The sequence below is a fragment of the Drosophila pseudoobscura genome, chromosome X, assembly GCF_009870125.1.
Source record: "Drosophila pseudoobscura strain MV-25-SWS-2005 chromosome X, UCI_Dpse_MV25, whole genome shotgun sequence".
In the NCBI taxonomy this organism is placed as follows: domain Eukaryota; kingdom Metazoa; phylum Arthropoda; class Insecta; order Diptera; family Drosophilidae; genus Drosophila; species Drosophila pseudoobscura.
The window spans coordinates 14,325,426-14,350,909 of record NC_046683.1 but is presented as its reverse complement, the minus strand read 5'-3'; the positions used below and the strand labels follow the sequence as shown (position 1 = coordinate 14,350,909).

The window sequence follows — 25,484 nt, the reverse complement described above, 5'->3', positions numbered from 1 at the left end:
CGACTTATTATTAGAAAGACATTTGCAGCCGATTATGGGCTGGAAAATTTGCATATTCTGCACAGTCAACTCTGGAGCACTTGGGGCCACACTTCACCTCCACTTCCACCACCAGCTCCAAGTTATGTCACCTCTGCCGCCGACAGTGCGACAAAGGTTAGTTAAACAGGCTGCCGGCATTAAGCGTTAGGCAATGGCCCAACGGTACCCAATAATCGCGTAGCTGGATGGAGCACAGTCACTTATGGAGCTCCATTGCTGGGGCCAGATAAACAGATCGGAGCCTAGCAGAGCGGCAAAGGTTGGACAAACAAACGGGAAATGTGCCCCGTCCCAACGGAGTGTGCCAATGGGAACATAGGGATTCCTTGAGCAGTTGATAAGGTCTGCGTATGAGGCAGACGATTCGGATCACAACGTAGGATTCCCGAAGTAGAGCCTTGGTAAATTATATTATATATATATATTATTATATATGTTTATTTTGTATTCAGTATGCAATATTTAATAATTCTGCCCCTGGGACCATTTACAGGAGCTCAGTCTCGGAGGACATCCCGCACGAGTGAGGGACCATCATCGTCATCACCCAAAAACACATTCATTTATTTACACGAACAGATGAGATCGATATTATAATAAATTCAAGTAAAGATAGCCATAAGCCTTAGAAGATTTCGCCTCGTCCATCTCTCTGCTCTCGAGGATCGAAGAACCATCGCGACTCATAGCTTTTTCCATGACCTTTTAGTGGGTAACATCGACTGACCTGACCTGCTTAGGACGAATGGCTTCGGTACGCCTTTATGGTCGATGACCACCGGACGTGTATGTAGGGGGAATGCAGATCCTCTCCATCTCCCGATACCACCATACTCCCTGGAGCCTCCATAGCCTCCAAGCCCATGGCAGAACTGCTCAAGGGATCCGTGTGTTCTCATTGGCACACTCCGTTGGGGCGGGGCACATTTCCCGTTTGTTTGTCCAACCTTTGCCGCTCTGCTAGGCTCCGATCTGTTTATCTGGCCCCAGCAATGGAGCTCCATAAGTGACTGTGCTCCATCCAGCTACGCGATTATTGGGTACCGTTGGGCCATTGCCTAACGCTTAATGCCGGCAGCCTGTTTAACTAACCTTTGTCGCACTGTCGGCGGCAGAGGTGACATAACTTGGAGCTGGTGGTGGAAGTGGAGGTGAAGTGTGGCCCCAAGTGCTCCAGAGTTGACTGTGCAGAATATGCAAATTTTCCAGCCCATAATCGGCTGCAAATGTCTTTCTAATAATAAGTCGAGTTTACTCCAGTTACCCACCCCTTGGGCTTCCGTTGCGGCCTGTTGGCGTTGCTCCATCAGAAGCACGTGTACGTGAGGGGGGAAGGGGGACGTGTTGAGTCATTTCTGGCAGTCTGTTTAGTTTCTCGGTTTGTCCTTAGCTGTTCATCATTCGATCAATCGGTGCGCCAGGCAGGCCGCATATCTGCATATCTCCTTTTCCTCCCAGCCCTCGGAAGCGCTAAAGTCGCGCCTTTCTTGTACGCTTCATATTCGGATTAAATGAATATCATATCTTGATTGCCGGATCGTCGGGCATGTAATTCCCAGACAGAGTGCCGGAGCCCCGACCATGCGACCATGCGACCATGCCGTCATGCGATCATGCGATCATACACCTTCCAACCGCTGCGACGGCAACACGAGCTGACGGAATGTGGCTGGTGCAGATACTGTACTTGGTGGGCTCGTTGACGGTCTTTGCTGGTCTGCTGCTGGGCTACTGCGGAGAAAGTGTCAATGGAGACTTCTACGGCAATGCGAGTGCGAAGCTTCTGCGCTTCCGAGACTTTGAGCCCCGCCAGCAAGGGCGACACTTGGACGAGGCCTTCGCGGAGGAGATGGATGCGGAGATGGATGCAGAGATGGATATGGGGATGGGCCTGCCTGGCGTGGGGCGGGAGGGACGTGGCTTCCACTTTCATGCCAGCGGCGAGGATGTCAGCGTCGAGTTGGAGTTCATCGTGCCATTCCTGAAGGTGCCGGTGAAGCGCAGCATGGGCCTGGCCCGCGACGCCGTGCAGAACCTCCTGAACCTTCGCACGGGAACGCTGCTCAACACGGCGGTTGTGGTGGCTGCGGGAGCTGTCATTGCAGCCGTGGTGCGCCTGCTCCTGGCTCCGCTGGTGATCACGTCGCTGGGCAACGGACACGGACACGGATACGGCTACAGATCGGATACCGCCAGAGGCAGTAAGTGTGGCAAGTCGTGGGCGGCGTAGTCCAGAAGCAGGTCTCAAGTGCTCGTCTTCGTCTTCGTTCTCCCTCACAGTGCGCAGCCTAACGGACGCTGTGGAGTCCCACCTGGAGGAGCACAACATGGACGTGTCCGCCTGTGCCCAGCGCTACATCTGCCAGTACCTGCAGCACAGTGTTTCCCCGAGCTATGCACGGGCTCTCCACGTGGTCGCCAGGTTCGTAAGCTGCATTCGTCCAGTGCCGGTTCCCCATTTACCCATTTCCCCATTCCCCATTGATACCTGACTGGTTCTCTCTGCTTCTCTCTGGCTCTCTCAGCTCTCCCTGGCTGGATTCCCTCACCAAAGACACTGCGGTTCGCCATGCCGTCGAAACGGCACGAGGCAGTCGGACCTGTGCCCACACCTACGCGAGATGCAGATGGCCTCGGCCCTCTCTCGGGAAGCCCCGCTACTCGCTGTGGACCTCGCGGACGTTGCCAAAAGTCCTGCAGTACTTCAACGGTTGAGGCACTCGTACCCCAATCCTATTAGCCGTTTATTTAACTATTTTTTTTATGTTATTGTTAAGTTACATATATTTATTGTTGCTAGCGGCTTTTGCCTCTGCTTTTGCCTTGCTTTTGCCAGTGATATGCCAATAAAAGCGGGTACCCGATCATGAAACACTAGCCTTGCAGTTCGGAGTTATTTCTCGATCTTATGTAATGGGAATGCCTAGAATTGGAGCCATTTAAATCTCTCCCTCTCTTCCAATTAGCGAAGTTAGCAGCGGACTCGTATTTCCGCTTTCGTGTGAGGTGTGTGTGAGGCCCCACTCTTTCTCCAGCTAATCGCTTTCGCGCCTTCCACTTACTTATGTCACAGAAGCACTTTGTTGCAGTTTGTGTGACAAGCAGAAGATCGGGAGCTAGACCGAGGGCAGGCCCAATTATCGTAGCCAAGAGGCAGCCAAGCGGCACTCGCCGGAGCAAGCACAAGACAAGCCACCCACATGTGATCCACCGAACCAGAGCCACCCACGGGTCTGCTGCAGCTCACAATATGCGAAATATGGGAATTGGATTCCAAATGTCTGCCAGCTTCGCAGTCGAACGGAGCCCCCAGCGGAAACAATGAAGCTGCTGCACATCCTCTGCGCTCTCCTGACCAACTGTGCCCTTATCTGGGCTGCCAGTGAGGAAGTGGGAGTGGGAGCGGGAGCGGAAGAGGAGCCAAAGGGATCCGCCTCGAGTGAACATGGACGGGACTCGAGGCTCCCAAAGCAGAATCAGCATAATTCGCATAGCCAGCATAATCCGCACAGTCCGCACAATCAGCATAGTCCCGGATTCAAGCTGATTTCCTTCGACGCTGTGGGCAAGCACGTTGCCTTGGGACTGGACTACCTGGTGCCCTTCCTGGAGGTGCCCGTCAAGCGGAAACGCAATGCACCACCAAAGGTAGGCTTTATCCCGTCCTAACCTGACCTGGCCTGTTCCTCGTCATCTGTACATCTTCGGCCTCCGTCTTTCAGCCCCTGGTCATAATCAATTCCGCGGCCGTGCTCAGCTGCGGACTCGTGGCAGCCGGGGGACTCCTCGTTGGACACCTGATCCGCAGCATGGGTCTGGAGGCCATCACCGAGGATGAGCCCCCCACGAGTGGGAGGCCAAAGTCCTCGGAGGAGGAAGCACCGGCCACATCCGAGGCGGGGCACAATGCCACGGCTCGCGGTCTCTTGGACAAGGACCGGAGCTTCCTCGGGTTGTTCGAGAATTTCAAGCTCGTTTACCGCAACGAAACAGGCGAGCGAGTGGGTAGGTCCTCCTCGTCCTTGCTCGCATTACTGTTCCCCGCATTGATCTCCCCTCCCCTTCCCTCTGACAGAAAGCAGCCTTCCGAGTGTGATCAGCACAGTGGAGCGAGCGTACTTCAAGAACGAGATCGATCTCTCCGCCTGCCTGCTCAAGTCCCTCTGTACGCTGACCTTCAAGGCGAGCGACAGGGTGCGGAGGAGCCAGGCCTCCGACATGGACCACGTGCTGGATGCGGCCACCAACTGGACCTGGCTCCTCACCTGGCTGGAGCAGTCCACACTTCGCGAGGCCATCGAGGCCGGCAGGGATCCCAGACCATCTCACTGCGCCTCCAAGTATCCTTACTGCAGATGGGCGGCACCGGAGGAGCAAATCCTGCAACTGCTGCAAAACCACGTGATGTTCAAGTGATCCAAAGGGGATTTAGGCGTGAGAGCTGAGTTAATCCAAAGTCAGGTGTGAGCTTAGGTGAAAGCTAAGGTGTGAAAGATCCGATCGGATCGGAGATCCGTTCACTAATTACACCCCAATAAATACTCGTGAATATCTCGAATACCCTTCTCTTCGGGGGATGGTTGGAGTTACAATTTGCTGAGTTTTTTTTTGGGTATAGCAAAACTAAAGATTTGGCAATATCTTTTGGGGATGGTAAATGGGATTCGAAAAGCATTAAGGCCCTCGCAAAAGATGAGATGGACAGTCTGAATCCCCACGATCCTGGGTAACCATGGATTGCAGCGTCAGAGCGACCAGTGAAGGGCCAAAGCATGCACCTATAGGTACATACCTCTCCTGGAAGTGCCTAGAAGACAGCAGTCGATCCAAAAAGGTATACAATCTTCCTTCCACAGAAGTTGGCTTTTAATAATTTTGTAAAGAGTAACAAGAAGGGGATGGCTCAGAGTGAGGTCAGGCCCGACCGGACGTCGCGATATGGATCCATATTCCCTCGAAGACAGCTGCAGGTGAGATCCACCTTCAAATAGAATCTCGACCCAAAGCCCTTCCAGATATCAAACACACAGAGCTCTGTAGTTTATGCATTTATTTATATGTATAATATGATGAAATCAATTCGGAAATTAATCACTCAAAATGAATTCTATGACACTTTTGGTTATACAAAGGGGTTTTTAAAAAAAGTTTCATTTTTTTTGTTGTTGTTGGGTTTCTTGTGTACATAATTCTCATTTAACTAAAGGGAACGAAGACATGCGACATGAAATTAGCATCAGATTGGATGTACATATATCCAACTATATATATACATATATGTATTCATGTATATATGGGTAGAGGTTTAAGTAAATTGTCAGCCAATTTCATGCTTTTAGGTATGTAAATATATGTGCACGTGTATGGAAATACATATGCAGATAAGGATCAGTTGTCGGCGCCTTAACTTAGGTCTCTTAATGTTTTGAAATCGAAATACAAAGTGAAGACAATAGTAGTACAAGTATAAAAAATATGCTTCTCCTTGGTTTTCCTCGTTTTTGTGGGCAACATCTTACTTCTGGGTTTATATCAAAATATATGCACATGTATATGGTATGGTATGTATGGTAGATTCGACCCAAGACCGATCGATCTACGACATCCTCAACCTGGCCAGCAGTGGTGTGTCTGTGTATTATGTATATTGTTTGATTACTCGATTCGATTTGACTGGATTTGATTTTTAGGTGGAAAAAGGAAGAGGCAACAAGAGTGCTTAAATATTTGTGGATAGAATTAGTCAGTATGCTAGTCTCTAAATATATCATGTATGTGTATGTACCATCTATATATCTGTTTGATTACAAAAATATTGTATATTGTATATATATAGTATGTCCCCTGCCTGTCTGGATTGCTTTGCGAGTTTGAACTGTTTCAAAAGTATTTCTTTTTTCTTTTTTTTTTTTGTTTGGGAAGTATTCTCCGATGATGGGTGCACCAATATTGGAAAAAAAAATATATATACGTGCGTACATACATCTGTATATGGATATGTTTTGCAGTTATAGTTAGTTTTTAGTTTTCTTATATTTTTTGTTTTTTTTTTAGGGATTTAGTATGTGGTGTGAATTTTGGCATATGTTGTTTTGGAATGAAGTTCTGTTTGGGAATCAAACAAACAAAATATAATGATGTATGCTGAAGGCAGAAACAAGACTTGGAATCGGTAGTCGGTGAGGGTATATCTCATATAATATATGTATGTGAAGGCTAGAGCTATCATCATATGTATATCTGTTCAGATAGATGTTTGCTTCATGTATGTATATATGTATATCAAATATAGAAAAGTATACAAAACTATGTGACTACTTAATGCAATTAGAAACGAAGAAGAACATCTGAAATCGTTTTCGAATCGAATTTCTGGCATAGGAGCATAAGAAGCATTCCGTTCCTTAGTCTCTAGAGTAAGTAAATGGATTTATTATTCCTACAATATATATGTATGTATAATGTATAATGTATATATGGTTCATGGTTCATGGTTATTTCTTTCTTGATCTCTTGTTGCCATTATCATTGTTTTTTTAATTAGATAGATTTAATATTGTAATGTATTTCTTTCTTCACTCACATTTTTTGTTAAATTTTATTTTAAATATCACGGCATTCAGCTGAGGTCTGATCTGATCTATTTATTACGCTTCTATATATTTTATGTTTCAACACTTTTCGTTTTGTTGCTTTTGCATTTCACAATGGTTGGTTACAGATACATATAATCGGGACACACTCGTCCAATTCATATGTTATACAAAAAAAAAAAACAAAGCTAAAAAAAAGTAGTGTCTGTGGAGAGGCTTTCTCCGGTTGCGGCCATGGACTAAATAATGGACTATAAGAGACGCCGCGGGTTATGCCAATGCCAAACAGAATTAAACTAGACACAGATAGACAAATTATGACAAAGATACGAAGATACAAAGATACCGATACCGAAACAGCTGCAAAAGGGTTCACAACGAAAAGGAGCTAAAAGATCTAGGGCCAGGACCTTTGTTTAGGGTTCCTCGACTGCATTGGGCTGAAGGATCTGCATCTGCGCACACAGGCGCCGCAAGTAAAAGCTGCCACCGATCCTGTGCAGGAGTCTTCGCTGGGCGGTCGGCCTCTGCATTAACTCTCACAAATTCCGTCTGCGCATCGACCTCTCCTCCAGGCCCTGATCCACCGCCGCATCGTCGCCCTCATCCACCGCATCCAGATCGACTTCCACCTCCAGCTCGGTGTCTGGCTGCGGTCCAGCTGCGGCGGCTCTGGTGGCTCTAGTCGCCGCCGTGCTCTCGCTGAAATGCATCAGGTTGGTGTCCATCAGGCCCAGGCCGTTGGTGAGGCTGAGTGGCGGCGAGGACTGCGAGGGCGGTCCCTCCAGCGAAAGGCGGCTGTTGGTGCTGATGCTGCTCATGCTCAGCTGGTCGTCAAACACCTCGATGTTCACAACCGTCGACAGTTCTCCGCCATCGTAGGCCACCTGGGTCACCTGGGTGGCCTTTGGGGGCGGCTGCTCGGCTCCAACCAACGAAGAATCAACTGCAGACTCATGGGATCTCTGGGATTTATAGTGATTGCCAATGGCACTGGCATTTACATTGGGATTTACATTGTTGGGCTTGTTCATGCCGCCCTTGCCTGGTGAGAAGATTATATTGTTGTTGTTGTTATTGTTATTGTTGTGTGACAATCCATCCAGCTGGTCCTTGGTAAAGTAATTGGCTGTGGAATACAGAGAATGTGGAGAGTGGAAGCATGTGATTAGAGCCAGGATATAGGCAGATATATGTGTATACTAGATCCCATCCGATATAGCAAATGTTCTCGACGGCCTTTTGGTTGTTTTTAACTAAAATTGCATTTATTTAATCGTACATTAATTCATTAAAAATAAATTTGAGTGTTTAGCGATTCCTCTTGCTCTCCATCCACTATCCATCGTCTCTACGCTCCTCTTACTCTTACTCTCAATCGTAAATCATAAATACTGCCAGTTCGATTTTATATATTTCTTTTTCATACAATACGATATATATATATACAGAAAACAAAATACGTCTGATGTCCTTCCTACAGACAAATATTAAACAGAAACAGAAACAAGGGACAAAAAATTACACAAATTCTAACGATTCTTCAAAATTTAATAAATTAACACGAAACTAAAAAAGAAACCGTCTTGAGAGTGGGATGGGGCGGGGGTTGAGGGTGGCAGTTGGGTGTCGGGTGAAAGCTTCAACAATTGCGGAGAAAACTTAGCGAAAGTCAATCTTGGTGACACGGCTGGAAAGCGCCAGTACAATGTCTGGGAATTCTGTTCTTGAATCGTGGCCATGGATTGGTTTACTCTCGCCTTATGTATCTTAAATGTACATCAGAAATATATTGATGGGATCGCTCGCATCGGATTTGTAGCGTATATAAAATCATTGCTGAACATATCGATATCGAACAAATTATCGATAAATCGTTTGGTAAATCCATCTTTCGATGGAGAGTCCTAGTGGAACGAAGCTTGTACAGCATGAAACGTCCGTCTGGTAGCGTGAGGGGTTGGGGGTTTGGGGGGGTGTGGCAGGGGGCAGGAGTATTTGGATTTCATGGCATTACAGACTATTGCGTATTTATTACAATCTTCTTCTTTCTTTCTTTTTTTTTTTTTGCTTGGGCCTTAGTACTTTCTCTGGGCTTCTTTCTCTTTCTCTTGGGTATTTTGGTTGTATGTACAATTATTCTGGGAGAGCCTTTTCGCAATTCTGTTGTGTTTTAAGCCTAGGCCTTTACATATAGCGTACATATAAGTGTCTGTGGTTGTGTGTGTGTGTAAACAACATATATATATATATACATATATGTTTATTGTTTTCCGTTTTCAAATATATATAGCTAACAATATAACTTTGCACTTAAAAATGGTTAGTAATCAATTGTTGTATATTTTTTTTGTCTTGCTTTTTGTCCAAACGAATCTCTACAGATGTAAATTTCTTTTGTTTTGGTTTTTTATCGTTTTTTTAAATTATTTTTTACAATTAGTTTTTGTTGGTGTTTTTGTTTTTTTTACTTTTGATAATCACAATTTTTTTTGTATAGAGTTTTGTGTTTTCTTGTGTTTTTTTTTTTGTCGTTTTGTTTGTTGCTTTTGTGGAGGATATTTTGCTGGCAAACCGCTAAAGAATTAAGCTAGAATCTGTCGTGGTTGGGTCCTCTCGGAGTTGGGAGAAGGGGGAACGGTGTGTCGTCTGTCTATATCCTAAAACTTCATTTTGGCCAAACGGCTTGCTGTTCGATTGGGGAGCCACCTCTTGGAGGGTGGAGTTTTGTTTGCTGCTGTCTTTGGATGTTGTCTTAGCTCCTACTTGGCTCTGGCAATGTCTTTGACCGGTAGCTGCTGCTGCTGCCGCGGCTGATCCTCGTCCTGGTCCGTGTCAGACTGTGGTGGCGGTGATTGCTCCTGCTCCTGCAGCTCCTGGGAGAGGGCACTGGCACTGGCACTGGCACTGCTACGGGCACTCATACTCGTACTTCCCACTCTCTCCTGGCTTGCATACAGATGCCAGAGCACAACAAGACTGAAGACGCACAGCAAACAAATCACTAATTCTTATCTCTTGCGCCGCTTCGTCTTCTTCTTTGTGGCACTCGCCTGACTGGCCACGCCCATGCCCACAGTGGAGCCCACATGGAGGCCCACAACGGAAGAGCTGGAGGCGGTCGCGGGAATGGCAGAGCTCGCCGACGCACCGCCAGAGTTGGGGGCCGACGTGGCCGCGGCCGTGCCTGGAGACGGGCTCGCATCCGCATGGGGTCCACTGCCGATGGGACCGGCCGTCTCCACGCTACTCTCCTCCGCCGAGGAAGTGGACGAGGAGGTGGCCGCCTCGATGGCTGCTATCAGATTGATTTTATGCTCCAGCTTCTTGGTCTTGAGCTTGTGCGGGGGCGATGCGGCTGCGGATGAACTATAGACGAGATTGTCATCGGATGTGGTGGCCGGGATGGGTCCCTCGCTGTCTGTGGTGGTTGCGGTGTTCGTAGTGGCGGTGGTGCCGCTGGTCGCCACGCCACTGCTCCCAAAGTGCAGCAAATCCTCGGGCAGTGTTTGGCTCAGCTCCTCCTCTTCTTCGTCCTCCCCCTCCGACTCCGCTTCCGCCTCCGCCTCCTCCTCATCATCATCATCGTCCGCATCGGCTGGCTCCTCGGTTCGACTGGCCTTTGCCACTTTAACGGGCGAGTGGCTCTCCAGCTGGGAGTCGCACATACTGATGCTGATAAGCGGACGCAGTTCCTCATCTTCTGGCTCTGGCTCCCGCTCTCTGGCACGTTCCTTCTCCCTTTCCCGCTCCCGCTCTTTCTCGCGCTGCTGCTGCTGCTGCTGGAGCTGGAGCTGCTTCATTCGTTTGTGCTTCTTGCTAAGCTTCTTGCTGGTCGGCTCCTCCATGAGGATGATCTCCTCGGAGCCGGATGAGTTGTTCGATGTGGATGTGGACTTCTGAGTGCCCAGCGACGTCTGCTGTTGGTCCTCTCCGGCCATCAGCAACACGTACGGGTGGGACTTCAGTTCCAGTTCTACTTTGGGCTCCTCCAGCTGCCGGTCCCGGAGCCGATCCCTCTGCCGCTCCTGCTCGTCCTCATAGTGCAGGGATCCGCACAGGGCCAGCACAAGGTTCTTCTCGGTGAATCCCCGTGGCGGCGGCGTGATCTTGATCGGCATCTCCGTCGCACTCTCCTGCAGCGGACTCTCGAAATTGATCAGGCTGAGCGGCGTCCCCCCCTCCGGGCTGAGGTGCGGCGGCTCACTCGCCTTCACCTCGAGCGGCTCGAGATCGGGCAGCGGTGGCAGCGCCTCCATTCCGCTCAGAAAGTCCTCAAAGTTCTCTTTGGCTGCTCGGGGCTTGGCGAACGGGCTCGGCTCTGGGGCGGAGGCCAGCTTCTCCGGACTGCTGGGCTTACTCAGCTTCTTGCCCAGACTGGGATAGTCCTGCTTGGCAGCGCTGTCATCGCCGACGACTCCGACTCTCTTCCAGGGACTGGGACTGAGAGTGGGAGTGGGACTGGACTGGGCCACTGCGGTGGCCACGGTGGAGGCGGCAGTAGGTTTCTTGCTGGGGGCCGGTTCCTCTATCACTTTTACCCAGTAGCTAGCGGTTGGCGGAGAGATCTCAGCTGCTTTGCCTTTGCCCTTCTCCTGGCTTGGGATCTTCTCTTTTTCCTTGGCTTTCTCGAGCAGTTTCTCCTTCTCCTTTTCCAGCTTGAGCTTCTCCTGGAGCTGTTTCTCCTTCTCTTTGAGCTTCTCCTTTTCCTGAAGTTTTTCCTTTTCGAGACGAAGCTTCTCTTTTTCTTTTTCCTTTTCTTTCGCTTGAAGCTTTTCTTGTTCTAGCTTTTCCTTTTCGAGTTTTAGCTTCTCCCTCTCCCTCTCTCTTTCTCTTTCTCTCTCCTTCTCTTGGAGCTGCTTCTCCTTTTCCTTTTCGAGCTTCAATCTCTCCTTCTCTTGGAGCTGCTTTTCCTTTTCGAGCTTCAGCTTTTCCTTCTCTAGAAGCCTTTCCTTTTCCAGCTTCAGCTTTTCCCTCTCGAGCTTCAGTTTTTCCTTCTCCTTCTCCTTTTCCTTCTCCCTTTCCCTCTCTTGGAGCTGCTTCTCTTTTTCCAGCTTCAGCTTCTCCTTTTCCTTTTCCTTTTGCTTTTCTAGCTTCTGCTTCTCCTGGATAATCTCCTTCTCTCGAAGCTTCTCCTTCTCCCTTTCCAGCTTTAGCTTTTCCTTCCCTGGAAGTTTCTCCTTCTCTTTGAGTCTCTCTTTTTCAATTGTCATGGTTTCTGGCTTCTTCTCCTCCTCCACATCATCATCATCTTCAGCCTCCTCCTCCTCTGTATCATCCTCCCCCGTCTGAGTGGTCGTCTCCACAAGGAGACTCAATCCTTGGGCGCTGGCACTGCTCACCATGACAGCGGCAATGCTGCTCTTATTGGCCAGCAAACTATCGGCATGATCCGACTCTGCCTCTGGCTCTGATTCCTCCCCCTCCTCTTCCATGACTACAACTATTTCATCCAGATCCTGCAATCGATTCAGCGGCTGCAACTCCTTCGACTGCTTCTTGAGCTTCTCCTTCGCTTCCACTTCCACTGAAGGCAGCTTCTTGTCTGCTCCTTTGCTGGTGCTGGTGCTGCTGCTGTTGCTGCTGTTGCTGAGGATCATCTTCTGCCTGGCTGGCTTGGATTTCTTGGACGCCTTGCCACCACTGCTGATGTTCAGAGTGGCATTGGCCTCCTTCTCCTTTTCCTCCTCCTTCTCCGCCGCCTCCTCTGTGGCGTTCCTCTGACTGCTGGCAGTTTTGCTGTTATTGCTGTTGTTGCTGGGACTCGGATTAGCCCCTCCTTTGGGCTTGTTGAGATGCGAGAGCTCGGCAAATCGCTGCGCCTGGGCCGCATCTTCGGCAGCGGCAAGGGATCTGAGTTGCGACTTCTGCTGCTGCGCCTTTTGGTGCTGGGACCTCTGTGACTTTTGCTTCTCCTTTTGGACAAGCACCTCGTCCACCTCCTTGGCAATGACGGGGACAATCAGCTTATTGGCCAGCACCACCGGCGGCTTGCAGTGATCATTCTCGCCGCCCTTCGACCCCAGTCCCAAGCCAGCGGCAGCGGCGGCCTGCTCTTCCTTGGCGAGCAACAGCTGCTGCTGATGGTTGCGCTGTTCGACCAGGTCGTTGCAGAAGATGGCCACCACCGGCCGGAAGAGGGCCTCGTCACAGTTCTCGTGTATGACGCTCTCCTCGGCGGCCAGCTGGCAAACCACCTCGTCCAGCATGTCCGTCTGCAGCTCCCCCGAGATGCCCGCATTCACGTCCGTCACCGTTCCCAGCGGATTGACGATCTTCTCGATCCTGGAATGGCCGCCGCTGTAGTGATGTCCTCCGGTGGGATAATCGTAGCTGCAGATGTTGGGCAGCACCGAGGCCAGGGCGGCCATGCTGCTGCTGCTGCTGCTGCCGGGGCTGCCGTCGCTGCCCAATCTCATGTGCTCGATCAGGTGGCGGCGCTCCACCTTGGCCTGGGCCCGCGCCTCCGGTACCGCCAGAGCCGCCTCATCGTCCGGCGCCTCGCCTCCTCCGTCCATGTCGGCATCGGGATCGGGTTCGTTCAGATGCTCGTGCTCGGCGAGGGCGTCGTAGTAGCACACATTGTCGCTGGCCGAGACGGAGGAGGAGGCTGCCGCCACGGAAGCCGAGGCCGAACAACCTGATGGCTGGCCTGAGCCAGGTGGTAGTGGTGGTGGTGGTGGTGGTGGTAGTGGTGGTGGTGGGTCAACAACGGTGGGGCAGGACACAACACAGAGCAGAGAAAGAGAAATAGAGAAAAAGAGAAAACAAATTATGAGAAAAGCGCATTTTTTGTTCATACAGGAAACAGAAAACAAAAAGCCAAAGGCGGGATTTTTAAATGCTTTTTCTTTGTTCGTTCGTTCGGTTCGTGGTTTTCTTTATCGATAGTTCTCGATTTATTTCTCGATTATTCGATTATCGCTCGAAATTTGAAAATGTTTAATTCAAAATGAAAATGTTTTCATTTCCTTCGGATTTGCATTTGCATTTGTTGTTGTTTAAGTGATTTTCAACCATTTGTATTTTTATTTTTATATATTTTATTATTTATTTTTTTTGCTAAGCTGCGCTGCAGTGTGCGGAGGCGGAAAACACTCAAAATTAAAAATATTTCAAAATATTGGAAAAAACAAAAAAAAAACAAAAAATTTTTATAAAAATCCGCGGGAAATACATTTGCTTTGGATTTTTGGAATTAAAATTTGATTTTGAAGTATTTTTTTTTTTTGTATTTTTTAGTGGAAAAAACGAAACGAAAAAGAAATAAACTTAAATTAGGAAAAATAGCGTAAGGACACAATTTGTGTAAGAACAAAAGAAATAATATTCGAAATGTTTGATTTTGTTGTTCGTGAATTTTTGGAAATAGAGTTTTGGAATTTTTTCTTTTTTTTTTTTTTGGTTATGACTTTGGCTTTTTATTAAAATATTCATGTATATTAAATATGCTCTTTCTCCTGAACTTTTCTCTCTCGCTCTCTTTCTCCATCTCTCCATCTCTCTCTCTCTCTCTGTCTCACTCTGTCTCGTTCGCTCACACAATCGCTTTCACCTCCTCTCTATGATTTTTCTCACTCGCACGCTTTAGGGAATAATTTTGTTTTCTCAATTGAAAATTGCAGAAAAAAGGGAGAAAGTTAAAGCTAAATAAAACAAAACCAAAAAAAAAAAAAACGCTGTCGAAAGGACATTCCAAGCGGCAAGAAGAAGGAGAACGTGAATAGAATAGAGGACAACAGTTTAGTGGTGTGTTGTGGTGTGGTGTGGTTGGTGATCTGTGGTGTTTTTTTTTGTGGTGTAAAAAGAGTTTCAGGCGGTATAAGGAAGCAGTAGAAAGGAAATATTTTATGGCGAGAAGAAGAAAGACCCTACACGAAACGAAGTGCAAGAGACCAATGGAACCGAATCTGGGTGTCTGGTGGGGGTTGGTGTCTGGAAAAGAGTATTCTGTGGTGTGACAAAAGAACATTCTACTAGAAGAACTGTTGCGGGGTTGGGTTGGGTGGCTGTGGCTGTGGCATTGGTGAGTGGTGCTTTTGGTGGGGCGGTAGAGGGGAGCTCTGCTGTGACAAAAATTTTGTTAGCTTAAATTTAGTTTTTCATTAAATTAGAAATAGATTTAAAATGGGGTGTAAGTATTTTTCTTTTTCTTTTTTTCGTTTGTAAAATCTAAATAGACAACAGACACCAAAAAAAAAATAGAAATCGTTTATTAAGCGTGTTTTTTGTCCGGCTAGAAAACAGAAAACAATTTTTTTTCAACAACTTAAAGTTCAACAACAACACACCAACACACGCACACAGAGAGAAAGGAATGATTGGAGAGGAGAAAGATGGATACGCCAATGAAATGGAGGATTGGAGGAATAGAAAATGGGAATGGAGAATGAAGTAGAAAATGCCAAGAGATGTTTGTGGGGGGTATAAGCCCTCGTAAGAGGTGGGGAAACGGATGTGGTCCATCATCATAATTATTCTTATCAACAACCAACAACCAAATGCCAATTTTTTTTCGTTTTTGTCTCATAATCAATGTATGATTTTTTGTTTTTTGTGTTTTTTTTTTTTCTACCTGTATTTGTTGACCACCAACAAAACTTATTCGGAATTAAACATTTTCATTTTGAAAGCGTTCGATTAAATTCAACAACAAAAAAACTTTCGTCTTTCCAAAAACAGTTTTCGAAATTAAACAAGAAATTCAACTAAAAAAAATTAAATACATCAATGGGGGAGAGGGGGAATAACATAAAAAAGATATTGTTAACAATAAAATGCAATAAAATGCCTTAAATGGGATGGTATGCCTGAGGTAGAGGGGATACCCTCTAGCATCATTCTCCTCCGAAAAGGCTGCCCTTGGCTGTCGCGATTCGATTACATGCATTCTTACATTCCCATCGCTAGGATGAGGAGCTCAGTCTTACCCGTTTCGCGTCGGGTGGCTGCCATTGACGGCGACTCTCGCATGGCATCGGCCAGGTCCTCCTTCAACCGCGTATCGCCATGCCCATAGTCCGAGTCCAAGTGGCCATGCCGGAAGCGATCCATCAGCTTGGGGCTCTGCTCAATGCTACCTACGAACGCAATACAGAGAGAATGAATGAGAAAATGAATCATCCTTGAGATCTAGGATCCTAGACACTTACTATACGAACCGGATTCGATAAGCACCGGCACTCCAGGGCCACTACGACCTGCAGTGCTTCCCACGCCAGAGGCCGCAGCCAAAGAGGCAGCCGCACTCAGTGGCATATTCAGGGGACTCGAGCGTTCCTTGGCTGCCACTCCGGTGGCTACACCAGCGCCAGTTGACGAGGCAGCCGCCGTTGAGGGAAGCGTTGTGGTTGTCGTCTTTGTAACCCCTATCTCCACAGCCTCAGCATCCACATGATTCAAATTTGAGCTGAGAAATTGGATGAGAGGGAGGGAGAGGTGTCAAAAAACATCCATCCAAAACATTAATGCAAATCGTACCCGCTGGGCGTATTGTAGTTCTTGAAAACGAACTGCGGCCCCATCCAGAGACGTCGATGCGGTCCCGCATGCGTTATGATCTCGACCTGGGCCAACCAGCTCTCGGCACGCTCGTCGGGCTCATCGAATTGATGGGCACTGTCCAGCAGCAGGCTGCTATGGCGATCCTTGATCAGCCAATTGTCTAGCGCCAGCGGTGGTACGATTTCATGAGATCCATCCTTGCGTCGCCCCAGATTCCATTGGGCTCGGGCCTCCACCTCCAGTTCAATGGGCGTGTCATCACAAATCTTCTCTTTGGCAACATCTAAAAGAATGAATCATTGGACAGGGTTAGATGCAGTCCAGGCGGATCAGTCCGGTGCGGTGCGGGCCACTCACTTGGGGGTAACTTCGTGTCCAGATCATACTGGATGAGTGCTCCATGGCCGGCCATCACGAAGAGCGAGTCGACGGCCTTGCGCTGGACGCGATGCGGTGCCTCTCTTGTTGTCGTCAGCGGCTCCAGCAGCCAGGAGCGCGATTTGGCGAATATCGAGCAGACGCTCAATGGCTTTCCGCTGTCATCCGACAGCGAGGAGAGTCGCTGTCGCTGTCTCTGGCTGCTGTTGCCGCCACCGATGCCACCGCCGATGCCGCCTCCATGGCTCCCCACACCAATACCCCCGCCGACGCCGGCCCCCACACCCACTACGCCCCCAAGGCCGCCAGCCGAACCAGGCGGCGAACCAAGGGTAAATGGCTGTCGCAGCTGGGCCAGGGGCTGGACCACCGACGGCCGCGGATAGGGGGGAAGCGTCGGATTGTGATACGGCTGCAGCGACTGCACAAATGTGGTGCTCTCCGAGTGCGAAATGGGAGAGCTGGAGCGTCCGTCGGCCCCAAGGCCGGCGCTGCGATGGAAGCGCGACAGTTTGTTGACCACATGCAGCGATGTGTGCGTCCTTACGCCCATGGCGCCACCGTAGGGCGTTATGGGGAAGACGTGGGTGGTGCCGCGTAGCGTGGACACAGACGCCCAGCGCGAGTCCAGCGAGAAGGCAATGTGCTGCACCTTGGCGCTCGTATCGCCACGATGGAGCACATACAGATGATGCACTGCCGCCAGACAGGGCCCCACCGGATGCGGTTGCACGCGGAAGACATGAAAATCGTGTCCGCGTCGATCGGCCGTCAGTAGCAGCATCCCAGAGCTGTCAAACTCCATGGCCACCAGTGCTTCGCTGTGGGCCACAAAATGGGCCACAATCGGATCACCGCCCGCCTGGGCGCCGCCTGTCGAGCTCAAGGGTGTGCCCGTCGTGGGGCTGTAGTCCTTTACAGGATGCTGAAAATGTTGAAGCATTGAATGAAAGAGTACTTCGGAGGTTCGGCGCAACTCTTACCTTCACATCGATAATGGTGACCACGCCGGACTGCTTGGCATCCGGACCCCCGCTGGCCGAATCGAAGCTGCTGCTCTTGGAGCTGGCACCGCTGCCAGCCGTGGCCCCAGTCAAACCGGCGGCCACCTGTTCGCCCAGCTCTCGCAGACCCTTGCCCAGCGATTTGGCCGCATTCAGCACAGTGGCCGTATAGCTGGGCACACCCTCGCCATCGCAGCCGCCGCCGCTGCGCTTGGAGTGCAGCAGCTTGTGCTCTGCATAGGCCAGCCACCGGGGTCCCAGGGCAATCGGATTCGGATTGATTCTGCAAGCGGGAATAGGGATAGAGAGACGACCAATGGCGAAGGCATTCCCACACTTACCCCGGACTGGGATAGCAGGTTGTGATGGTTAGGCGATCCTCCAGGGTGCGGGCATCGAACACGGCGATCCTTTCATGGAACGTGATGACCACCGCAGACCGATTGGCCTGGATATCGAGCACCGCATTCTTGAACTTGATTGTCTTCACCTGAACGCCCGTCTTGAGCGACAGAAAATTGACGGCACTGAATTGGGCCATTCCAGAGGCACTGCCACCGCTGCCAGAACTGATCCCACCGCCGCTGCCCCCACCGATGCCAGAGCCGCCGCCGACGCCGGCCAGCAAGCCGCTTGCCGCCGCACTGCCACCATCGACGAGGGCAACCAGGGGTCGCTTCTCGGCAAAGGCATCCACTGGTTCATCGGCACGCCCGTTCTCGTCAAGGGCCGCCGCCGTGGCCGGTGTGGGCAGCACTCGGAGGGCTGTGACGACGCCATGGCGCCAGGACAGCACCTCAACGGCCTCCCCGTTGGCGGGTATGGCCCAGACCTGCACCCCCAGGCCATAGCCGAGGATTAGGAGGAGCGGCGGGGCAGCATTCCCCTCCAGCTCCCAGTCATCGCCGAAACGGGGATCACTCACATCCGCACAGGTCTCGAAGCGGGCCCATGTGATCGTGTCCTTGGGATCCTGCACCGGCTGATTGGCCAGGGTGACATCGTTGATGAACCCAATGGCCGAGTCCAGTATCGAGCGATCCGATACCGCCTGGGGCGGCACTATTGCCGGCACAGCCAGGCCACCGCCGCCGCGCAATCCTCCTCCTCCGACACCGCCACCGCCCCCGCCAACGCCGGACGGATGGCGGCGTGGCGAGTCCGCGGACATGATGTGGATGGGATTTTTGTGGTTATCGGGTTATCGGCTCCTATAGATTGTTACTCTTTGTCTGGCTCTCCTCTACGTGCGCTGCTCTCCACAGCTGCGGTTGTCGGGTGGCCGGTGGCGGGTGGCGGCTGGCACACTGGCAGCAGAGTCAGCTGTTCGAACCACCTCCTGCTGCTGCTATTGCTACTGGCTGCTACGCTTGTTACTCGTCGGCGTCGAAGCCCCTAGCAGAGACAGCCTGTCTGTTCAATCTGGAATGGGAATGGGCGCTGCGCTGTCTCTGCCTCTGCCTCTGCGCTGCTGCCTCTCTCAATCGCTTCTCTATTCCCACGGCGCTGCTTTTGCTTTTGCTTCTGGCACTGTTGTCGTCAACTGCAAGCAAAATTATACGAAAAAAAAAAACAAAAACATTGAATAAAACAAGAAAGAGACAAAAGTAAGACAAAGTAAGCAACATCGTATGCCGAAGCGATTGATACCCTTGAAGAATGCATTTTTGTTATGTTTCTCTCATTCCGATTTGCCTGCATCGATGTATATATACATACATATGTATATAAACATTAAACCTCTGCCAAGAGGTTTCCCCTTTTTAACATGCTTTCAAGAAATTTTTGTGGAAAATATTTTTCCGCTTATTTCTAAGCGAAACCCAGGTGAACTCTTATTGGCAATACTTTTATTTTTTTGGCATTTCCTGCAAAAATCATAATGCCTTTCGAATAGGGTAGCCACAAAATAAAAGATCTATCGCTTCCTCACACACACATACACGTATTCTCGCTCTCGCTCTCTAGCTCTCTTTGTACTGCATATGTATGTGCATATATGCATATTTCATAGTTTCTTTGGCCTTTCCGTTTTGTTCCGTTTTCCCTTTGTCTCAATCAAATTGCTTTTAATCTTTGCACAGTTGCACAGTTGCACCGCCAGCCCCCAACCTCCTCCAGCACCGCCCACCTCCCGCCTCCCGCACATTCCTTGCCCAGCCCAGCAGGCCTGCCTCTCTTTCTCTCTCTCTCTTGCAGTGATTCTGCTCTGCCCTGAGAGCCCCTTAGTGTTGGCAATTCTGCTCTTACCTTTTACCACTTTATTAGCGCATTACGTATGTCTTTTTTGTTTGTTTGCATACTCTCCTCCCTCTCTCTCTGCTCCCCAGCCCACCCCTTTTTCAGCACACTCTTGTCAATTTCAATTCCATTGGGGCGTAAATTAAGTGCAATAAAACAAATATATATGTACATATTTACATACACATGTATTTACATAGTATATAGATATGCATACATGAACCTTTACAAACAAAAAATTCGACAAATCAAACAACGCAAAAATGAAACACAACAACAAATTGCAACAAAAATCAGCGTCAAGTCATCCCAAGTCTCGGTCACAATTCCAGTTCCAGTCTAGTTTTTATTTTTAGTGTAGTTTCAGTCGAAGCTTGGAAGCTTTAATTCCAGCTTAAATTTTAGCTTCAAGACCCAATGCATAGGCAAATAACCAAACGAACAAACACACAAAGAGAAGCCAGCGATAAGCAATTATTATTTCCTTTTTTCGTTGGTTACCGTTAAAAACAGCAGCCACCGTTGGATTTATCTCCCGTCATAAACAGGACTAAATGGCCCTGCGGCTAAGCTGCTTTAAAAGCAACAGCAAAGGAAACGCAAAGAATAAAGAGAGCAACAGCTGTCCGCCAGGAATAAAGAGTAAAGGCAAACTGTTAACCCTTTCAGGGCATGCCCTAGGGTTCAGAGCGATCACTAGCAATAATTATTCAAAGCTTTCATTTAATTAATGCCACTCTACCAGATGTCCCCATGTACATATTTATGTACATACACACGAGTGTTTATATAGCCACTATAAAGATAGAGATGAGGTAATTACTTGGGGTAAAATGGTGCCCCTTAATACTCGTACATATTTGAATTGGCAAACGATAAGACACGAAGTCGTGTTTGTAAAATTGAAGCCATTGAATGATTAAGTGCATTACGCTTGTGCTTACAAGAATTGCGAAATTCAAAAGGTACATAACATACATATATGTAGAGGCAATCGCAACCTCCTCTTCATCATTATCATCATATTCTTGATATTTTTGTGGCGTTTTATTTGGTTAAGAGTTAAGCCGAAAACGGTCTCAAAAAGTTTCTCTGCAGAGAAGAGGACAGCGCCTGGGCCCAGCGGTGGGTGGGTTGCGGGATAATGGGGTACGACAGAGGCGCAGTTTGCAAAACGCTGCATTCCTCAATTGGCTTGGCACACGCGCAGCAACAACAGCAAGCATGTTACGAGCAATGTCACAAATACACACCTACAGCTGTTCACACCCGCTAAGCTAAGAGAGTGAAAGAGTCAACGGGTGAACGGGTGAACGGGTCAGTCAGAGGGGCTCGCTCTCCCCCGTTCTCATCCCATGCACCACGGCCAGGGCTCTCGTCAGTAACGCATTTGTCTTTGTTTAGCATTAGTCCGTCACCTATACACTAGGAGAGCCAACCAAAGAGAGAGGCATAAAGACACCAGTGTGTGCGCGTCTGTGTGTGTGTGTGCTGCAAAATAATTTCAAGTTTCGATATCCAATCCTTGACATTCGATATCCACATCCAGCATATTGTATATGTATGTGTACATATGCACATATTGTAGGTTCAAATGCATTGCAAGAGCCAAAGGGTTAATTTTGTGCACGCAATCCGCATTTTCATGCAAGGGGGAACGAGAGATTGCAACCAATGCAGAAATGTGTGTGTGTTTGTGTGTGTCGGTGTGTGTGATTGTTGGGGCCATTGTTTATATCGTCCATTGCCAAAAGCCACTTGACAAAATCTCAACGAAAAACGATTTTTTCTTTTTTTTGTGTAGACAAAGAAAACCACAAAATTTCACACACACACTCACTTAAATTCTGCGAACAGGTGTTCCTATAAATACAAACACACTGACACATATATATATGAATATATATATATATATATACATATATGTAAGTATATATTTATTATTTAGTGATCCGATTTGGATCAAAATTTGGTACCCATAATAATGATCCTTAAGGATCCAAGGTTATAGAAAACTTGGGGCTTTTATTTTAAGGGAGGGGAGTGTATCAGTGTATCAATCTATAAAAGTTCATCAACCCATACACAGCTGATCGTTGTCACAGATTGTGGTGAAATATTCTAGGGCATTATCAGGAATAATATTGGGGGAACAGCGTCAGAAATAGTAGAGGGGTAGGGGTAGGTTCAATTTTAACAGAGATAAGAGTGTATGCTAAAAGCAACGGAACAAAGAAACCATTTGTATATGTATTATATATATTTAAAACCCTATTTACGAGAAACACTCAAATGTTTCAATTCGTGGGTAGAATTGGAAGAGCAGGGCGGGAGAGGTTGGAGAGGAATTGCAGCATCAATGCCAGCCACCTAAACATTAAAACCGTCCGATTAACTCTTGAACATTTTTGTTTTTGGCAAACATTACCGTTAGGTAAAGCTGCTCTCATCTTTCATTTTGTGAGAGGGAAAGACGAAGGCAGCAAGGCAATTGAGAGAGAAATGTCACTTTTAATGGAAACGTTGACGTCCGCTTTAATTTGTAAAAATGAAACGAAATAAAACAATATTTAGTGTCAACCGAATGCACTTGTTTTTGCTGTTGCTTTGAATAAGTATTTTGGAAACAAAGAAGCGAAGTTTCAGCGGCAGCGGGAAGGGAGTAGAAGCAGAAATTATCAAAATAAGTATAGAAATCAGAGGTAGGAGAGAGAGAGAGAGAGAGAGAGAGCAAGAGCGAAAACAAAAACCTTAACGCACACAGGCAGATGCACACACAAGCGCAATGCCATTCACTCAGCTGCAACGAAATGTTGTTTGCTTCACTCTCCCCCACCCAAAACAAATCCACCTAGCTTCTCTCTCAAAAGCTCAGCGTCGTACTGTGGGACAAAAGCTGTAGAAACCGAGCACCCAGTGCGAACCAAACATTGGAAAACTTACTTATACCCAAACACCCACAAACACCACTGTGGGCCAACATGTGTTCCACTATCAGTTGGTTCTGCAAAATGTACACTTGATTTTTATTGTTTGTGGAACTTCTCGTTAGTTTGAAAGTAGTGCCCTACAACCAGTTAAAACTAGATTTTCGAAAACTGAACGGTTTTACACTTTGGCTTGACTTATCATACCGACAGTGCCAAAATGTGTTTCACTATCAGTTTGTTTCATTTATTTTCCATTCGTTTCTCACTGCCTTGTTGTCTGTCTAATGCGCACCAATATTCCCCACTTCTTCTCTCACTCACAAACGCTTAGATGTATGTATGTGAGAGGAAAACAAAAGAGAGAGAGAGAAAGAGAGAGGAGTTTTTTTTCCCTTATTGTTTGTGTTTTGATATTTCCATTTTTTGTTTTTGTTTTCATTTAAATACAAACAAAAATTCCACTACTTTTGACATTTAAATATTTTGCAAAATAACTCATGCTCTCTCTTGCACGTCGCTCACTATGTTGTTTTCAATTTAGCCATTCTCTCTTTGTTTGCACAATTTACTGTTGTGTGTGTTTGTAAAATGATTTAAAAAAACAATTGCATAAAATTGTTTTCTCTGCTTTTATATCCACATATTATTATGTATTTTTCTCCATTACACGCATACGTATATTGAGTTTGCTCCTTCTATCTTTATTCTTTTTGCGCCTCAAACAAAAAAAAGAAGAGCACACACACACGCGCGCACACTTACCCCACTCTTCTTGCCTTGTGGTGGTCCGTTGGTCTGAATCAGCAGCCAGGCACTTGGCACCGTTCACTCTTTTGCCCCTCTTTCTATTCGCGCGTTCCCTTTCCAATTGTTCCCCGCAACAGCAACAGCAGAGCGCGCGCAAAAACAACAACACAAACAAAAATCATATGTTTTCAGCTGCTGCTTCTTCTGCCTCCCTTTCCGCTGTTGTTGTTTTCCTTGATCTTATTTGTTGATGTTCGTTGGAGGGGGTGCGATCATAGAGAGAGTAGATGATGGTGGCTCTTTGTTGGTCTTGTTGGGTTTGTTATCATCCGTTGTTGCAGGCGGCAGCGGCAGCAACAATCCAAAACTGCGTCTTGAGTTTTTTTTTTTTGGGTGCTGCAGAGTGGAGAGTGCCTGCGTCACTAACGACACGCCCACCGTAAAATGGTCGGTTTGTGAGTGTGTGTGTGTGTGTGTGTGTGTGCGTGTGGGAGGGAAACACACACAAATGTGCTCTTTTTCTGTTCTTAGAAGCAGACAAAAGTCGAGCTTAGAAACAAACTTTCAACTGCAAAGCGCTTAAAGTTTTTTTTTTAAATTGTGTCGAAATTGTTGTCGCTGTCGCTGTCGCTGCCACCGCCGCCGTCGACACAGAGCCCTATTGCTCGCTCGCTTGCACACACACGTAGCCTCGCACTATGGCTTTCTGGCTATCCTGCTCTTGCACACACACACACACACACGCAGTCGGTTGCGTCGTACGTTTTTCGTTTATGATTTTTTGTTGTTGCTGCCTCAGCTGCTGCTGCTGCTGTTGTTGTTGTTTCTGTTGCTGTGGCTTTTGCTATTGCTGTTTCTTTCTAACACACAAATTAACTGCGACATTAAATCTATACGTTTTGTTGTTGCGTTTTGTTTGCGGGGTTATTCTGTTGCTTTGCCTTGTTTACGTTCTTCGTTATGCCGTTATTTATCGATTTCACTTCTGCGTTGCGCTGCTGCTGCACCAACAACACAATAAAAAATCCTCCAAACAAAAACAAAAAAATTTACTTTTACTTATGCAAATATATATGTTCATATATTCGGCCAGCCTTTCTACTCTTCCACGGATTTTCGTCTTATAGTTCTTTTGTATAACGTATAACCTCTTGCACTTTACACAATTTATGTTATTTTTTTGGTCGCTCTGTCGCTGCTCTGTCGCTGTCGCTGCTCTGCAGTGTGACCGCGGACTTATCTATTAAATATACCGTTCGACCCTCAGAAATATACCGAAAAATAACGTCTCATTTACAAAATTATACCGTACATATACTGACGAATACAAGTTCCATTTTACATATTCCTCGTTTTTGATCTTCCGTGGAATATTCTCAGCTATATAGCTCATTTAGCCATGCCCACATAATTTTATACGATTCATTAATAATTTTTCTACTTAACTGGCTTATTTTAAATACTTGCTTTTATTGTATTTGCGTAAAAAAAGGTTTTAGCGAAATAGGTCAAAGCAAAAAAGCCAAAGAGGATTCATATTGTTCAATTTGTATATTCCCTTCAATAATTCTGGCTAACTAAAGGCCTTAGTTCTGCCGTTGTTAGGCCGTTATGCCGTTGATGAATACAGTTTCTTCAAGGTTGGCTAGTTTTTAGTTGTTGCTTTTATTGTATTTTGACTAAAACAAGGCTTAAGCAAAATACAAAGTTGCGCATATACCCTATTTCGTTTATTTTATATGAAGATAAAACGTAATTTATAAAGACCTTTCCTCAAATTTATATTTTTTAGACATATTCATGTATATTATTAGTATCTTGTATATATTTATCCCGATCCTGATGCCTACGGAGCCTAGGATGACAAACATTTTCTCAATTCTATAATATCCTTTTCCCTAGGGTATGAATTATTGTTGTCAACCGGTTATTACGACAAATATTACTAGCTATATAGATCTCTCAGCTTTGCCCACATATTTTTATGAAATTAATGATTATGTTCATGCAAACGAAAAACAAATTTTTTTTTGATATTTGAATTT

At 47.4% G+C, this 25,484-nt stretch overlaps 3 protein-coding genes across 6 annotated transcripts; 2 read left to right on the top strand and 1 right to left on the bottom strand.

The window, feature by feature from the left end:
* The first annotated feature begins 1,500 nt into the window (after positions 1–1,500).
* LOC117185014 (uncharacterized) lies at positions 1,501–2,757 on the top strand. Its single transcript, XM_033384442.1, has 3 exons — positions 1,501–2,243; positions 2,323–2,464; positions 2,568–2,757. The coding sequence occupies exons 1-3, from the start codon at positions 1,640–1,642 to the stop codon at positions 2,755–2,757; spliced, it is 936 nt and encodes a 311-aa protein (XP_033240333.1). The 5' UTR covers positions 1,501–1,639.
* A 577-nt stretch (positions 2,758–3,334) lies between these two features.
* Positions 3,335–4,470, top strand: LOC6901384 (uncharacterized). Its single transcript, XM_033383373.1, has 3 exons — positions 3,335–3,690; positions 3,765–4,051; positions 4,122–4,470. Exons 1-3 carry the CDS (start codon positions 3,364–3,366, stop codon positions 4,456–4,458), a joined length of 951 nt encoding a protein of 316 aa, XP_033239264.1. The 5' UTR covers positions 3,335–3,363; the 3' UTR covers positions 4,459–4,470.
* A 1,461-nt stretch (positions 4,471–5,931) lies between these two features.
* rudhira (breast carcinoma-amplified sequence 3 protein rudhira) lies at positions 5,932–24,675 on the bottom strand. Of its 4 annotated transcripts, none has more exons than XM_002134037.3 (8): positions 23,455–24,675; positions 17,863–19,064; positions 17,501–17,804; positions 16,497–17,442; positions 16,116–16,422; positions 15,788–16,044; positions 15,566–15,715; positions 5,932–7,764 (listed from the first exon to the last, which is right to left on the bottom strand). In XM_002134037.3, exons 2-8 carry the CDS (start codon positions 18,690–18,692, stop codon positions 7,175–7,177), a joined length of 3,384 nt encoding a protein of 1,127 aa, XP_002134073.2. In that variant the 5' UTR covers positions 18,693–19,064; positions 23,455–24,675; the 3' UTR covers positions 5,932–7,174. The 4 variants fall into 4 exon arrangements, with proteins under 4 accessions (XP_002134073.2, XP_015041652.2, XP_015041651.2 ...); XM_015186166.2 differs by lacking the exon at positions 5,932–7,764 and adding an exon at positions 7,882–13,287; XM_015186165.2 differs by lacking the exon at positions 5,932–7,764 and adding an exon at positions 7,882–13,287 and having other exon boundaries at positions 15,797–16,044.
* Positions 24,676–25,484: the final 809 nt, after the last annotated feature.

Bases quoted from the DNA above. Each gene is read 5' to 3' on its own strand.
- LOC117185014 (XM_033384442.1), top strand. From the start codon at position 1,640: ATGCCGTCATGCGATCATGCGATCATACACCTTCCAACCGCTGCGACG. The intron at 2,244-2,322 runs GTAAGTGTGGCA...TCTCCCTCACAG, and splicing joins ATCGGATACCGCCAGAGGCA to TGCGCAGCCTAACGGACGCT. The intron at 2,465-2,567 runs GTTCGTAAGCTG...TGGCTCTCTCAG, and splicing joins GCTCTCCACGTGGTCGCCAG to CTCTCCCTGGCTGGATTCCC.
- rudhira (XM_015186166.2), bottom strand. From the start codon at position 18,692: ATGTCCGCGGACTCGCCACGCCGCCATCCGTCCGGCGTTGGCGGGGGC. The intron at 16,045-16,115 runs GTACGATTTGCA...CCAATTTCTCAG, and splicing joins AACTACAATACGCCCAGCGG to CTCAAATTTGAATCATGTGG. The intron at 13,288-15,565 runs GTAAGACTGAGC...CACCTGGCTCAG, and splicing joins AGCCACCCGACGCGAAACGG to GCCAGCCATCAGGTTGTTCG.
- LOC6901384 (XM_033383373.1), top strand. From the start codon at position 3,364: ATGAAGCTGCTGCACATCCTCTGCGCTCTCCTGACCAACTGTGCCCTT. The intron at 3,691-3,764 runs GTAGGCTTTATC...TCCGTCTTTCAG, and splicing joins AACGCAATGCACCACCAAAG to CCCCTGGTCATAATCAATTC. The intron at 4,052-4,121 runs GTCCTCCTCGTC...TCTGACAGAAAG, and splicing joins ACAGGCGAGCGAGTGGGTAG to CAGCCTTCCGAGTGTGATCA.